This window comes from Natrix helvetica, assembly GCF_964273705.1.
Source record: "Natrix helvetica genome assembly, chromosome: 2".
Taxonomy (NCBI): Eukaryota; Metazoa; Chordata; class Lepidosauria; order Squamata; family Natricidae; genus Natrix; species Natrix helvetica.
Genome location: NC_138552.1, coordinates 66,839,164 through 66,856,398, shown reverse-complemented (window position 1 = coordinate 66,856,398; position 17,235 = coordinate 66,839,164). Strand labels below are relative to the sequence as shown.

Here is a 17,235-nt window from a genome sequence, read left to right as displayed (position 1 = left end):
GCCGCTCCTTTTCACCAGGCTATATGACTAAGTCTCATAAGCTTAATGTAAGGAACAGCTGAAGGGTGTATATTAAGCATCGGTCCATTGACAGAATGAAGCATTCATTTGCAGTGGAAATACTGCATTCTTTCTACTGCATAGTGTATATTTAAAGCTACTGAAGAAAATACTACTGAAGAAAATAGTGCTGTGTTTTCCTGAAAATAAGACAGGGTCTTATTTTCTTTTGACCCTCAAAATAAGCACTTGGCTTTATTTTCGAGGAGATCTTAATATTTTTGAGGTGCAGGAGGCGGTGAGCGTGATCACCTCATGGCTGCTGCTGTGTTGCAATATTTTCAGCGAAGGCTTATTTTCAGGGGAGGGCTTATTTTAGGGCATGTGCTCAAAAGCACTAATTGGGCTTATTATCGGGGAGTTCTTATTTTAGGGTAAACAGGGTATAGAGACTGAAACAAACTACTGTAGAGTAGGATAAAAGAAAATTAAGAGATCCAATGACAATGATTGGAAAATGAATGAAAGGGGTATATAAATGTGTGCGTCAAACTCTGGCAAAGCTGCACAATCTAAAAAGTCTATGAGATTAACTTTAAACTATAACTTGATATAACTTAACCACAATTTCAAAAAAATGATTTTATTAACTTTATTTATTACTTCTATATCCTTCCAGTCTGTTATGATTAAGACTCATAACAGTATTAAAGCAAGCGTATCATCTGCTGATCAACAAACTCATGTTTACTTTTGGGAAGAAAATTCAAAATCTGGAAGAGCCACAGATAGTCCCCTCTTCTAAACTACTTTAGGATCACTGATATATTCTTCTTATGGATGTATTTAGTATTCAATTATTAATAAAGAAAACTGCTAAATATTAAGTTCCTGTCTTTAAAACAGGTAGTCATCCTTATGTGAGAAACATTATTTCCAACTAGAAGCCCCAAGAAAAAGAGGGAAACTCCTGATCTCTTCTTTTCATAACAGAACTATAGAAAATTACCCCTTAAAAGACACATTTAAATGGAGTTCTAAGATGAGCAACTTTTTTTTAAGCCAAAGCCTCAGCCTATAAATTATGTGCCAATGAACATCACTAATGGAACAATTTAAGCCTCCTCTCTTTAACCTACCAGTTAGCCATGGCCAACTTGCCACAGGACAACTCACTGCAGGACAAGAGTTACACTAATATCAAGAAATGGTGGAATAGAATCATTACAAAAAGGATGCAAAAGGAGGGGCAGAATGAAATGCGAATGGCAAAAATTAAAAATAATATTTATTTTAAATAATTAAATAGAATTGTTAAATTGTGCCGTGGTGTGTTGGCCATGGCAAGTTGGTTGGAGTGAGCTGTCCCATTCCAGAGGAGAGGAAAGCTAAAGGAAGGGTAAATCCCTTTGCAGCAGTAGAAATATTGCCCAACATTTACAGGATGTATCTTCTTACTTTTTCCAAAACAGACCGAGTACACATGAAATATATATTTGATTATGTAATAAACATGTTTTGCTACTAAACCAAAACCTACCTTGGCCCAATGTCTGAAAGCAATGACCAAGGACACAAGATGAGGCTCTAGTCTTCCAACCATAGCCAAGTGATTTGTCGTCAGACAAGCATTATCATTTCCTGCACTTACTCTGCAAACAAGGCCACTAAAATGATAAACACAGAAACTTTAACTTTTTCTCACTCTGGGATATGCAAAATGAAACAAAACAATACACAACTGGAAAGGAATTGCTGTGGTGGAAAAGAATAATGCTACATTCTCTCCATCTTTTTTCTGTAATAAAATTTCTGGTAGAAATCAAAGTGATGCAGTATCAAGAGCAGAACTTTCTATTCAATGGCAACGAGTAGTGATTTTGCCCAGGACATTAAAAAGAACTTTATCAGCTGCTACCCCTGTTGTAATTGATGATGTTACTTTTATAAATTCCACCTTCCTGCCCACACCAGACTCAAGTTAGCTAATAAGAAGCAGTAACTTAAAAAGTACTTACAATCTAATATGGATATTTTGAATCATTTAACTACGTTGAGTTTTAAAAGGGAATTTGAAATTTTCATTCTACATTTAAGCTAGCTTCTGGACAAGACCTTTGAATGAAAAACAGCACTTCTTATTTCAAGCTAAATGGCACCACTAGATTAACATATGCTGGAAGTATATCCAGAAATCCATCAAGGAGGTAAGCAATTACAATGATAGTTCTTTAAAATTATTTGATTCTTACTTCTGTTGTTTGATTAGGGTACATACACTTACATATAAATTATTAATTAGGGTTTTTGTCAGAACAGGCCAGTGAAATGGTATTCAATTAAAGGTGAATAAAATAATTTAGGAATGATCAGGGTCTGTATTAACTAAATTGCATATGTACTGTATTTTCCATTAGCAGTGAAGACCATTGATCTGAAACAGTGCTAATATGGTGATTACCCATTACAAGTAATTTTACATATATTTAGTTGCATATAAATTGCAACGAAGAAGAGTAAGGCTAGGAAAACTTAGTTATTTTGATGACAAATGAAATTTTAGGCAAGTAAAGTTTATGAAGATAATAAAACAGTTATAAGGGCTAGGCAAGGGACAAGTTATTATTGAAAAAAAATTTATCTACGTGGTTACTATGGTGGATGTTGAAAATGACTTGATGGCACATAAGCTGAATACTAAAACTATGGCACTTTTTGCTCATTTTTATAGTACTAATCCATTCATTGAGAGTTATTTCAACATATGTAAGTTAGGATTGTAGATGTCTATGGAGATTCTCAATCACCCAGGTTGTAATCATCCCAAAAGTACTTTTTTCAAAAGGCAACTGGACATTCTTGTTTCTTTTCCTTGAAAATGTTTCCCTTCTCATCCAGGGGGTTTCATCAGTTCTATCTCAAGTTCTAGTTCTAATTAAGACAGTCCAGTTGCCTATTTAAAAAAGCACCGCTGGGGTTAGGATTATAGCCATTATATCATCATAGAAATATTACAGTATCCCAGCCTTAACATGTTTGGATAGAAATCCTACGTAATGTAAAACATGCTAATTAGAAGAAAGCACATCTAATGAGATAAACAACAGAGACACCACCAGGCTACTCTAAAGTTGAAGTATGAAATCAAAGACACATCACTGAAGAATCTAGTAACAAAACACTTATACAACATTACTAAAAAAAATACATGGCTGCTATTACAAGCAATTGAGTTTAATCTGAGAGTGGAATGTATTATTAAAAAGTGTGAAGTTTATAACAAATGAAAGAAATGTTTCATTCAATGGGAATCTGCTATGACAAAATATAAGGAGGCTGTCAACTTATAGCTTTAAAGGGGATTTGATAACCATGGATGTTAAAGCTATTCATGCCTGGTAATTGTGATTCTAGACATGAAAACAATTGTGGCTGCTATATTCCACCAATAAGATCTCTTGCTGAGGAGATCAGCAGCAAAGTGCAATTGCACCTGCTTGTAACTTTCCAAAAACATCCAAATGAGCACTGCAGGATTAAGATGCTATACTAAATAGGCTTTCATTTGATTCAATGCATTTTATGGTCTGGAATTCATTTTTATTGTTGCTCTGTAGGTAGAGCTCTTTGAATTTATTTACTAACAATGGTAATTTAGGTGTGGCCATATATAATTTACATTATGATATGTTATAGGAACACACAAATTTGCTAATGAGACCTTTGTTTTTCTTTGCACACCACCACAGGCACTTTAGCATGGAAATCTGCATCAACATCAATAAAAGATTCTAGGGGGAAAAAGAAAGCCACATTAATCATGGTACCAAAAGAAACATGCCTACCAATATATCTCTCCTGAAGGAAAAATGAAACAGAAAATGTATGTTTCATTTCTGTAGTTTATTGGTGGACTCACATGGATGTAATTTGCATGAAACAAGTGAAATCACAGTATAGAATTGCTATTTGAAATTATCAGGTGTGGGTATTCCATGTGGTAACTTTTGTTGTATATAGTTTATTGCACTTGTTAAATAAATCTTAACAACTGAACTTTGGTTTCAATAGAAATAGAAATCTATTTTGGATTATAAGAAAATGAAAAATATATTTTCAAAAGTTTATTTTTTTAAAAGAAATACTCTGTCTAGTTATGTAAAATACATGCTTGGTCTTAAGTTTCTGGTACCTGCCCTTCAAACTTTAGCTATGACTAGACAATCCCTGACCCATTGGGTCAGCATCTCAGATCTGTTTCCTTACCAGATTTTCAATGCCTTCAGCAGTGACACAGCTCCTAATGTAATGCCTTCACTGGATAAGTTTTTTAAAAATTGGGGAGATATTCAGAGTTGTATCAACTTTGAAAATAGCCCAGGTTGAACTTTATAGCATGGTCAAACATCAGTAGTTTATCGCAGAAAATGTTATAGGACAATTTGTATTTTATATATAAATGCAGATTTTGGACACATTCTGTAACTAAGCCCATATGAGCTTGGTTCAAAAATCGTTGCCCTACAATTCAGAGTTTTGCTCAATTAAGATTACATAAGCAATAAACAGATTTCTTGACATTAACTCATGTTATCACCTATTATACTGAATATCTGAAGATTTATACCCCTTCTTTCAGCAGCAAGCTTTTCTTAATTCCTAAGGCCTCATTGGACTGGCCAGATTGTATCTTCATTAAGACATGAAACTAGCTACATGGATATATCATATAGCAACATATGTAAGTTGAGCTTGATTAGCAACAGCTTGACTGTAAGTTTTATTTTTTTCATTCATATGAAAATACACTTGGATTGAATGGCAAACTGGTTATGATTAATACAATCCACCTATTATACAGGTGCATGAACAATTCTTATAGAATGAGATATGTCAACTAAATATTCTGAATATTACCTAACTACTGCAGACTCTCTAGATCAGGGGTGTCAAACTTATGTTGTCATGACGGCATCATGTGACGTATTGGGACTCCCCCCTCCTTCACTAAACTGGGCATGTCCAGTGCGTGACGCATATGAGCCGCGAATTTGACAGCCCTGCTCTAGATAACACAAATGCTTTTACTGGAAGCTTTTTTTTTGGTTCTGATTTACAGTATTCTTCAGTAAACCTCTGTTGTGAAAGAAATGGTTTCAGTAGCATTTTGTTTCCAATTTTAGTATGTGTTTAAGTATATATTTTATTCTTGCTAGACTAGCCCTATAAACCAGCAAACTAGAAGGACTAGTGTTCATTAGTCTTAATGAAGTAATAAATTAGAATTCCCTATGGCAATCTAGTGCAGGAAAGGCATTTCCTTTTGTACTGCTAAAAGATCCCTGTTAGTACATGTCTCTAATCAGATTTAACAACATTTTGGCATTATGTCTTCCCATCACCCCAATCCCTAATGAACAGCAATTCATTCATGTTTCATTTTTAAATATTCTAGGGTGAAAATCACAGCTCGACAATCAAATTACAAGGCTGACCCCGAGTATTCCCCATTCCAACCCAACATTTCAATCTGGTGTTCCTTATACTGGTGCACTAATGTCCTTTCTTTGCTGTATATAGAAATGGACAATTACATCTATCACTGAGAAAATCAGAGATGGATGTAATAGTTGTATAAACTCCATGCACTGGATGTTCCCAATGGTAGAAAATGATTGGAGGAAAGAGGCAAGAAATCAACCCCCTTATTCTCTGATGCTCTTACTCATCCTAAATATCTTCTCCTGAAAGATTGGGAACCTTTCAATATAATGTATCATTGCAGGCTAGGCGTTATAGGAAAATTACTATTCTACTTTCCTCCAAGCTATTATCTTCCTTAATTAATTATTTATTAGGGCAACAGAGGAAGTTTTTCAATGATGAAGAAAAATTCTGATCCAATATAATTCTTCTGATCTACAGTACCACCTATCCACAACTAATTGTTTATGAGTGCAAAAATGCTATTTTTTCACGCCAGCGGAGGAAAAAATTAATTATAGATTGAACTCTTACCATTGTTCTTCAGGTTTTCTTGTACAAGTAAGAGAACATCTGGTTGGGACATCTATGAAGAAGAGCAGAACAAAAGTTAGATAAATAGTATTTTCCAGCAATATTTCAAAATATCAGTCCAGCAGAATAATTAATTTTCTAATCTCTTCATTTAAACTATCCAATTAATAGGGTCCTGTTTGAAAATATTACCGATAGTATAAAACTACTTTTTTCTAATGTTATAACTGCTCTAAGACAACTGTTCATTGTGACTTGTCTTCTGCCAAAAATCCATATGAACCCCCAAAATGTTGCAACTCCTTTAAAAATTAGATTTTTTTAGGCTCATGCAGATTCTTAAAAAGAGGTTTTTGCTTTAATACCCGCCAGAACTGCATGAGATTTGAAAAACTTTATTCTCAAAATGTGCACAATGCCGATTAATACATTAAAGGGGGAAAAATTAGCCTGTGGTAGAGCAGGCGGCCAATACATTTTTAATACATACATTTAAAAAATAATAATTTTCAATTTTAATTTATGCCAGTAGGGCTGGATTTAAGCTAACGTTTCCTTTTCCTTGCAGATCAAATAGGTTCCAAAGAGTACTTCAGCCATATACACTAGATTCTAGATCATGTGAAGAGCTCTTGTTTCAGAAGAAACAAGTAGTGGAAAAATGGGACATTTTATATTGATAGAACAATGCCATCACATTCAATCCATAAATATATGCAGATTCAAAAATTATTAATAAATACTTCTGCTAAACAAATAGGAACATGTTCTCAAAAATCAAAAAAAGTACCTCAAATGAACACATTCCCCAAAGTTGTTATTTTAATCTATCAGTTTACAATATCAACATGTCATAAATATAGATTGAAGAACTAGACTGCTACAAGCCAGTTTATCCTATATTTGCTAGTAATATTAATATCTTACATTGGGTGGAAACTGGATATCCAGATTTATATCAGAATTTTTAAAGCCAAATCTGCTCCAGGAAGAACCATATAACCTTAGAGAACAATCTATTAATGAAAGAAAATGAGAATGTTAAAATCAAACTGAAAAACGAAGAGAAGCAACGGCTGGGAATGGCAGCCTAAGGGTTGACACAGTGTTCTCCAAAACAGTCTTATCCAGAACTTTAAAGGAGTTATTATGAGGCTCATCTTTCAAATACCCCTGAAGTTAGCTCATCAGCAATTAAGAGACTAAATTTAGACGTTCTTATGCTTTGTTTATATCAATTCATTTTGTAACTTTTTCACTAATATAGTATTTAAATTTTACTGTTTTAGGCTCATATTTTGCATTATGGTCCTAAGATGCAGGGAAAATATTCACAGGCCAGGACATGCTAAAAGCTATTAAAATAATAATCTACATATAATAATCATAATAACGACCTGGCAATTTTGGTTGCAATATATTTTCCATAGTAGTTTTGATTCCAAGCCTTTGTTCCACATCTTCATTATTTAATCCAAACTCTTCTACTACTTTTTGAACGGCTATACCAATAGCTTCAATTTGCAAAAGTGTTGGTGGAGGAAGTGCATTTAGCAGTTGTTGTTCTTGCTTTTCCTTTAAAGATAAATTGTAAAGCATCTAAATATGTCAAATATTTTAACAATTTAAGAATATCAATGCTAGCGCACAAATCACTTAAACAATAAGACTACCTGATTTTCCTTCATATCTTGGTTAAAAACAACAACCAATACATTCAAATGTACCTCCAAAGGGCATTATAATTTATCTCTTCAGTAGATAATTTATTATCAGAATATAGAAATGCCAATTCAATCACAAAAACATTCCTTTTGCAAAAAAAGAGAGCACACATAAAATATTACTAATACATATAAAAGATTAGATCTAATTTTAGTTGTAACTACAGGAAGTTAAATCAATATCAATTTAGGACTAATATTCAACTCTATTAATTCCAATAACATTAAATCTAGTAAAATCATACATTTCAATTCAGAATTAATTCCAAATTTATTGCGTTAAGTGGTTTAATTCTAAGTTTCATTAAATTTAGATCCAACCCATTGTGCCCACATGAATGACAATTGGAAGAGTAACAACACAAAATATAGATGCCTATCTCAAGAGGTTTACAATATAAAATTCCACACCAAAGAAAAATAAAAGCATAGCAAAAAAAAAAAAAAAAAGCTGCCGAGGCAACAAACCAATTATGACAAAATAATAATCTTAATGAGATGGTGAAGTACAACTTTGAAACTACAGTTGGGGCCAGAATTTCCATTTGCTAAGCAAGATGGTTATTACGTGAGTTGCACCCTATTTTATAATCCTTTTTCTTATGGTTGCTAAGCAAATCACTGCAGTTAACTTAATTACATGGCTGTTAACTGAATCCAGCTTCCCCATAGATTTTACTTGTCAGAAGCCAGCTGGGAAGGTCACAAATGGTGATCCCTTGATCCAGGATGTGCAACTGTCTTAAATATATGCAGGTTGCCAAATACCTGAATTCTGATTGTATGACCTTGGGGATGCTGCAATGGTCATTGATGCGAGGACCAGTTTAAGTCACTATTTTTAGTGTTGTTGTAACTTTGAATGGTTGCTAAATGAAAGTCATTCATTTAGCAGTAAGGCTGTAAGGACTATATGAAGGCAAAGAATTTGAGAAACTGTTTCCCATCCAATGCAAATAAATGTCCTAATTACAGGTAGTCCTCGACTTACAACAGTTCATTTAAGGACCATTCAAAATTATGGCATTGAATAAAGTGACTTATGACCTTTTTTCATAGTTACAACCTTTGAAGCATCCCCATGATCATGTGATCAAAATTCAGATGCTTGGCAACTGACTGATACTTATGACCTTTGCCGCAACCCAGGGTCATGTGATCCTATTCTCACTTAACAACATAAATTTTGAGCTCAATTGTGGTTCTAAGTCGAGGATTACCTGTAATGTATTCCTACTTGCCCACTTCAATCTGCAGTCTGAAAGTATCCTCCTCATTTAAACAAACAGCTATTTTTTACACTGACTTTTCTAGGAGCCCTAATTGCTGCCTAGCTCTAAGGTGAAAATGAGTTGCTGCTCTTAACTGCTGCTCTAATATTTTATCTGTTTAACATGGTACACAATTTCTATTGTCTTGATGGTTACATGGGGCTTTGTGTGAGATATCACATTCCACAATTATATGCTCACGGAACCCAAAGCAGAGTTGATCAAAAGAGCGAGGCAGAAATCAATATATTTTACTGCATAAAGACACAAAACACAAACAGGACCACATTTATATTCTTCTCCCATTTTATGACATCATGAAACTGAATACTGCTATTGTTTTTTTTAACTCACCTTTATGTTTTTCTTGTGCCTTTTTTCCTTGATATGCTTGTGAGCAAATGCCACTGACTCAATCAATACATCACATAACCTGCAAGTATACTTAGCTGTTGGGTAGCTTCGAGGTCGCTAGAAAAAAATAAATTATTTTTAAAATTATATTGTCAAAAAATATTATACGGTCATGAAACATATTGGGAACTATCTTGCCCAATTAAAGCTGAGCAGATTCCAGTTTCTAGTTGATTTAATGATTTCACCTTTCTCATGTGATCTGCACAACGTTCCTCTAATTCATCTTCACCCTCTATTACATTAGAGAATTTTAACTGCAAATACTGCCAAAGTCAAAGATAGTGAGCCAGTAATTTCAAAATGCTACCAGAGATTGACCAATGTTGTTATATATTGAAGCATACTATATCCAACTGCATTTACCTGTTTCCTGCAGTTGTGTATGGTTTGTTCTACAATATTTTGTCAGAATTTACATTTCTGTTCTCCTAAGAACTCAGATTCATTTAGGTTTTTTTTTTTTGAAGTGGCTTGTCATTCTACCACTATATATTGGAATACATCTGGAATTCTATGCTCTGTGGGTACTGTTTGTAATAGCCATCTCCAGTCTGGAGCCTCCCATTTGTGTTGGATAGCAACTCTCACTACTCATAAGCTGGGAAATTTGGAGATCTTGAAGGAACCGAACTGGGCTAAGGCTCATTTTGACTGTGAATATTGGCATATAATATTTAGATTTTATGTATTCAGAATACTATTCATATGCTACAACTGCAAAATTGTATTGAGGATGATTCCACTACAGTGGGTTGCTCATTAGTTTTGTTTTGTTTTTACTTTTTAGATACTACGCTGCACATTTAAAAAACACATGTTCAAATGTTACTCTAATATACCTGCTGGCCATTTGAATCAAAACTTGTAACAATTTATAATAAATTTATCTAAACCATTGCTACTTAGTATAAGGAAGCAAATCGCTGTAATTCTCAAATAGACAATTCTTATGCTTTCCCAAACTTGTTTATTTCTGTTTTTCTAATACATTCTAACGCTTGTTACCTAACCATGATTTACATATTTAAGTAAGCATATATATGGCAGAAATATTACCTTCCTCAGTCTATAAATGTAGTCTCTTTTAAGTCGTTCTTCAGCCTGCTGCAACCCCAGTAATTCTTTTGCTGTCAGTAAAGACTCATCTATAACAGGTCCATCTATTTCCTCGTCCTGATCATTGTCTTCTTTTTTTATTCTTCTTGATCTCCTTGATTTCCTATGCTTCTTCATTTCTTTTTTTGTGGTTATCAGAAAAAGAATTATCTTAAGATATTGCATAAATTAACTGTTATTAGCACAGCATGTGTTGATAATATGGCAAAACTTTGTGGAGGACATTGAGCAATGAAGTTTCAAAAGTAATATATAGTCATGGTTTAAAAACTCTGGAGATAGACCCAACCAGAGAAAGTACAATACAGAAAAGATACTCAGAAAACAAATAAAAGGACAGCACAGGTTTATTTACATATGTCAAGCATGTGTGCAACTTTAAATTTCTAGTAGATCAATTTGAAAATAATGTGTACTTTTAAACTCATGTCTTAACATCAAGTTAACTTGAATAATATTGCATATAGCATGAAAAAGGAAAAGCACGTAATACTGAAATTTTTACTTAAAAACAAAAGGCAGTTCTTAAAAAGAACCATTGCAATATTTGGAAGAGGCCACGTCCTATAAAAAGCTCTCAGACGTCTATTTACACAAGGCACACAAAGCAGAATTCAGCCTAGCTTATGTCCACTGAAAGGAATGGATCCTGCACAAAAGCAATATAGTACTATGCAACTTTCACACATTTTCATTTTAGTAGGACTGGTATAGCTTATTCCCTATGGTGCTGCTACAGTTTTGACACTGGTACTTAAACTTTTTGGCAGCAACCTGAGCCTATGGAAATTATGTCATTCCTAAAATATTTAAAGTAATGCTTATAATGGTCTTAACTGATACATTATGGGAGGTCAGCAGTATTCACCCACTTACCTCACAGAACACACTATTATACTCTTTGCAAAGAAACTTCTAGATTTGCCAGAGGAAAAGCTGAAGTTAAAATTCTGGTGTAACAGACCACCTAAAACTGCATTGACATTAATATTACATATCATTCAATTCTTTCATAACATTACATGCTTGAATTGTTGTAACAAGTCTACTTTAATATTTTTGAGGATTAAAGGTACCTACCAACATCAGCTCAATTTGTAGCCAAGTTTATATCAAATTATTCAATAGTTCAATGGTTCAAACTATTCAATATTCAATAGTGTGAACAGTTTCAATAGTTAGCAGTGACTGCAGAAAAATATGAAAGAATGTTAATCTACAGAAGATCATCAAAATATGTATTACCAGAATTTCCTTTTCTATCAGATAAATCTTCACTTGTCAGGTCTCTAAAGAGCTGCCTTCTTCCACTTCTGCCTCCTAAAACCTCACATTCATGAGAAAACTCTTTCCGTGGTCTGATAATCACAGGTATCCAGGCTGTAGATTTGAATTCTCTCCAATTGCTGGAATTAGCTTGATGGTTGTCAGACACCCATTTCTTAATTTGGTCTTTTGAAGAATCATTTATTCTTGCCCCTTGATTGTAAACAATGTTTTTTGAAGAATTTGGACTACTCAAAGCAGCATGTGCTCCCTTTCTAGGACTTGTTCCATAGTCATTTGATGTTCCCTTTCTTTTTTCAAATCTGGTGTCCACTTTGCTACTGTGTCCATTTCCACAATCATCCATCACTTGACGTGAAGCACATTTCTGGAAATCCTCCTCATTTGTAACTCCCCAGTCCTTATTACGCCTTGTATAGCAAGATTTTGCAGCATCACCCATTGTAAACACTGTTCACTCTTTCCCTGTGGATAATGGAAAAAAATAAAATAAAATTTCAAAGTAAGATCAGGCACTTGCAAGAGTATGGGATAGTTATGGGAACATATGGGCTAGTTCAAATTGTTGATCCCATATATCAAGACACATGGCACCTGAAACAAACTACAACCAAGCCACTTATGCGGGACATTTTCAGTATGAGGTCTGTACTGTTTCTTTCAAGTTTAGCATAATACACAACAGAATACATCATGTTATAAAACTGAGATAAAAAGTTACCATCCAAACACAATAAATGTATTACTAAATATTCTAATATAGATGGGTGCTGTTTTAGCTATACATACTAGAATGAATTAAAGTTCTCCAGCCTGATAGTTTCACATATGCTATGGATACACACCTTGGCTGGGGATTCAGGGAATGATAAGTACAGCAACTGGATAGTAGCAAGTTGAGGAAGGCTGAATAACTGTTCCAAGAAACCTACATAGTTTAGGAATTTATTTGAATATCTGTGTAAATTCATACATACGTAGCATTCTACAATGCCATTATTCCAATAATGATCATAAAAGCACATGCAGTACCTAAAAAACCACTAAGCTCCAAAGACTGTACAGTTAATAAGATGGTAAGTGGCAATATGCAGTGATGGCATTTTAAAGTACTTTTGACTCTCAAAATAAGTGGCAATATGCAGTGATGGCATTTTAAAGTACTTTTCACTCTCAAAATAAGCACTTGGCCTTATTTTTGGGGAGGTCTTATTATTTTTGAGGTGCAGGAGACAGCAAGCATGATCACCTCATAGCTGCTGCTGTGTTGCAATATTTTTGGGGAGGGCTTATTTTAGCACATGTGCTCAAAAGCCTGATTGGGCTTATTATCCGGGGAGGTCTTATTTTCAGGGAAATGGTAACATTCTGAATTTATTCCCAAGAGACAGAAATTTAGTGAGAAATGATGGTACCAGTCTTAAATCTTACAAATTGACTCTATGTTGATACGCCCTTAGTGCTAATTTTGGCAGTCTCAAATTTCGTAAGGTTAATGTTTTTTGTATGTGTAGATTTTAGCTCTGCATTTAACACAATACTTCCACATAGACTAGTGTCTAAACTTATGGATCATGGACTTTCTTATTCAATCTGCCTTTGGATTATGGATTTCCTGTATGGCCGTTCTCAGAGGGTCAGTTTAGGTAATCATATCTCTTCATCCCTTATTCTTAACACTGGTACACCACAGGCTTGTGTATTGAGTCCCTTACTCTTAACTTAACTTAACTTTATTCAATTTCTAGACCGCCCCCCTCTCAAAAGAAGCTCTATACTCTTTATGTGCACAACTGCATTCCCACTCACGCTGATAATACTATTACTAAATTTGCAGATTTAGTATTGGTGGGACTCATCTCGGGGGTGGGTGGGTGAGTCTGTCTATCGAGATGAGGTGAACCAGTTGCTTTCAGGGTGTGGAGACAATAACTTGGTCTTTAACACCAATAAGACCAAGGAGTGTATAGTGGACTATAAAAGGAATAAATCAGACATCCAGTCCTTGCTTATCAATGGAGACAGAGTGGAGAAAGTGGCCAGTTTTAAATTTCTGGGTGTCATCATAAAAGAGGACCTGATCTAGGGCACTCACATTGCAGCACTGGTCAAAAGGGTCCAGCAGAGATTATACTACCTGAGACTTCTCAGGAAACAACGACTGAATGAAAAACTGCTGGCGACCTTCTACCGCTGCATCACAGAGAATATTTTAACTTACTGCACCTGTGTATGGTTTGCCAATTGTAAAGTGGCAGATAGGACAGTGCTCCAGAAGGTTAACATCATTGCCCAGAGGATCATTGGTTTCCGTTTCCCCTCTTTGGAAGAGTTGCCTTTAAAAAGTTGGAAACATTCTTAAAGATCCATCTCATCCTGGGCACCCTTTTTTTGAACTATTATCATCTGGCAAAGGGTACAGGATAATAAAAACAAGGACAAATAGGCTTAAAAACAGCTTCTATCCCAGGGCAGTAAGTATATTGAATTCTACTGTATAGTACAATATTAATGCAATATTGGGTTTTCAATTCAATTGTATAGAATGTGAAGGATGTGTGTTTGTGTTTTATTTTTATAGTTATAATGTACACTGAAGATGGCATTTAATTTCGTTGTATGAGGTACAGTGACAAACTAAACTAAAAAAAATGAGACATGATTTCTTACTAATTGTAGACAAAAATAGTATAAATGCAATGTGTAGTTCAATTGCCTTCAAAAGCAAACCATCCCAGCCCATTCACTTCAATGACGTAGGTGTATCATAAATGATTAAATGACATCACTCTCTTCATGCATTTGTCAGTCAGCAGTATGATTTAAAAAGTGAGGCCTTCATTACCAGGAAGGGAATCACCCATTTTCAGACTTAAATTAACTCATTGTCTCCCCATTTGACAACCTTGCAGAAAGGAGCTCATATGTCTCCATACTACAATACTCTGAGATTGTTGAATCAATGGCAATTAGAAATGCAAGTAGATGTGATCAGCTAAAAACACAAATCAACAATTGCAGGCAAATTGTAAGAGACACATTCTGTCCATTAACTCTTGAGGAACCAAGATAAGTTTTCTTGAAAAAAGATAATTCATTAAATAATTCATTAGGCATGCCACATAAAACATACTCACTGAATGATCTGAGGAGCGTATAGCGGACTACAGAAGGAATAAATCAGACATTCAGTCCTTGCTTATCAATGGAGACAGAGTGGAGAAAGTGGCCAGTTTTAAATTTCTGGGTGTCATCATAAAAGAGGACCTGACCCGGGGCACTCACATTGCAGCACTGGTCAAAAGGGTCCAGCAGAGATTATACTACCTGAGACTTCTCAGGAAACTTCTCAGAAAACTTCTCAGAAGTTTTTATGCTATAAATTTAACATGAAAAATTGTTTTCTACACCCTTTTATTTTAATAAATCAAGGTAATTTGAACACAATAATCAATTCTTCTAAAAAGAGCTTGATTATAATGAAGTTTTTTTCCAAGCTGTTATAGTACAGCTTTAACTAAAGAGATCCACAGAAATCCAAACCTTACAAGAAAATAGATTCCATTGAGGATAGACATGCCCATTTACAGAATACATTACTAAGTACTGTATGTTTATGTAGTAAAAATATTTACTACATATTAGAAACACCCAAAACCTATGAGGAAGCCACGTGACATACTAAAACATATTTCAGAATAGTTATTTGTTAAATTTATACAGCCACCCACTCGCTCTCAGTGACTCTGGGTGGCTTAACAACCCCACCCCCCCTCAAACCCCTCAATATAAAAGAATTAAAAAACAACAACTTCCCTCCCCTCTGGGGACAACAGACTATCAAATGAGTCACTTGATGGGCTCCATCCCACTCTTTATATGGCAAAACAACAGGGCAGAACAAATTCCACCTAACTGGCAAAGCTGCATTCACCTGAATGTAAGAGGCATTACCAGAGTAAGTGGAATGTCATTGTGTTCCCACATTTTTTTCCACAAAAGAAATGACATAAATGTCCCATGAGGGTAGCTATACAGTATATTTCTAGAAAGAAGTAATCTGTCCACAGTCTTAACATTATAGTGTGAAAGAAAAACATTAGATTTCATTTTAGCATCATGTGTTTATAGATTAGGAAGCATTCCTGCAGATATAGTAATAAATTACTATGATTTATTTCTGTAATTACCGCAATATTATACTGCATTCTGCATGAATGCTTCTAAATCTACAAGCACATGATGCTAAAATGACATCTGCATTTTTTTCCCATTTCACACTACAACATTAAGACAGGTAGACAATAAAGGCCGTCATTTAATAAAATGTGTACATGCATTCACTGCTGCTGGGAAAGCATATATTTTCTAAGTCAATATGAACCTTCATCTCAAGTGAAGGGAGACACCCTCCAAAAAAATATCTTGCCACATGTGAACATTAACTCTGAGCCAAACAGGGATAAAATAATCGAATCCGGCCTCCCTCAATATAATGCCCTCCAGCTACTCTTCAAGCCCATCTAGTTAGGGAAAAAAGGAGCTCCCCGACCAAAACAGATTGCAGAAGGCTATGTAGTATATGTAATAGGATAAGCAGACGATAAAGGGAATACACAATAGATTCGCGAAAACGCCCATGACAGCAGGGACAACTTGGGAGTCCTCCTTCCCAAGGGGGGCAGTTACATCATCAGCCTCAGCTGGAGGAGGAGGAGCTCCAACTGAGGTAATGACTTAGGCCCAAGGAAGAGAGAAGCTCCCAGCTCTTAACGTCCGCCTCCACCATTTACCTCAGTGCTTTTAAGTGGCCGTCGGGGAACCCCCCCCTCACCCAAAGGAGAATCCCACCGACCGGGGCGGCTGGTGGGTAACTAGGGAGGTGGGTGGGGCCGAGGGCGTCAGGCCGTGTCTCCCTATATCCCGCCCAAGGGGGCGGGAGAGACGGGTCGACAGGGGGGCAAGGCTGAACTCACTTAGACGAGAATACAGCCGCTCTTCGGGCCACAGGGTCTCGCCGGTCGTGCCTTTCTCGCCCTTTGCCCTGCCGTCACGGCCACTTGCCGGCTCCTGCCCCCGCTTCGGTTACTGCTCTCCGTCCATTGTGCCAAGGCGGAAGCCCGCAGCAGCCCCCGTCGCACAACAAAACCGTCTCAGCGCCTTCCTCCGCCCACTCTCGGTCGCGCCGGCCTCTCTCCATCCGGCACTTTCTGTTTACCTCACGGGGTGCCCAGCGCCATGACACGAGAGGTAGAAGGAGAGCCGCGCCTCTCTCTCTCTTTCTCTCTGGCGCGCGCGTCATCGGCTCCTATATCGGCCGTGGCTCCAGCGGCGGAGTCCCGTCTTCGTTTTGTGAAGGAGCAGAAGCAGCTCCTGGTGCGAAAAGTTAGAAAAACGTGAAG

The 17,235-nt window shown here is 35.9% G+C and overlaps 1 protein-coding gene across 2 annotated transcripts in view; it reads right to left on the bottom strand.

Annotated features, from left to right (window-relative positions):
• Nucleotides 1–17,001, bottom strand: part of TUT7 (terminal uridylyl transferase 7) — a 35,584-nt gene extending 18,583 nt beyond the window's left edge. The window contains exons 1-9 of one of the 2 annotated variants that reach the window (XM_081941019.1): nucleotides 16,810–17,001; nucleotides 11,792–12,298; nucleotides 10,487–10,665; nucleotides 9,368–9,484; nucleotides 7,416–7,593; nucleotides 6,946–7,034; nucleotides 6,019–6,070; nucleotides 3,722–3,791; nucleotides 1,541–1,667 (exon numbers count right to left, since the gene is read on the bottom strand). In XM_081941019.1, coding sequence (XP_081797145.1) covers nucleotides 1,541–1,667; nucleotides 3,722–3,791; nucleotides 6,019–6,070; nucleotides 6,946–7,034; nucleotides 7,416–7,593; nucleotides 9,368–9,484; nucleotides 10,487–10,665; nucleotides 11,792–12,275 — 1,296 coding nt within the window. In that variant the 5' untranslated portion in view covers nucleotides 12,276–12,298; nucleotides 16,810–17,001. The remainder of the gene's footprint in view (nucleotides 1–1,540; nucleotides 1,668–3,721; nucleotides 3,792–6,018; nucleotides 6,071–6,945; nucleotides 7,035–7,415; nucleotides 7,594–9,367; nucleotides 9,485–10,486; nucleotides 10,666–11,791; nucleotides 12,299–16,809) is intronic. The other variant, XM_081941018.1, reaches the window with a different exon arrangement.
• Nucleotides 17,002–17,235: the final 234 nt, after the last annotated feature.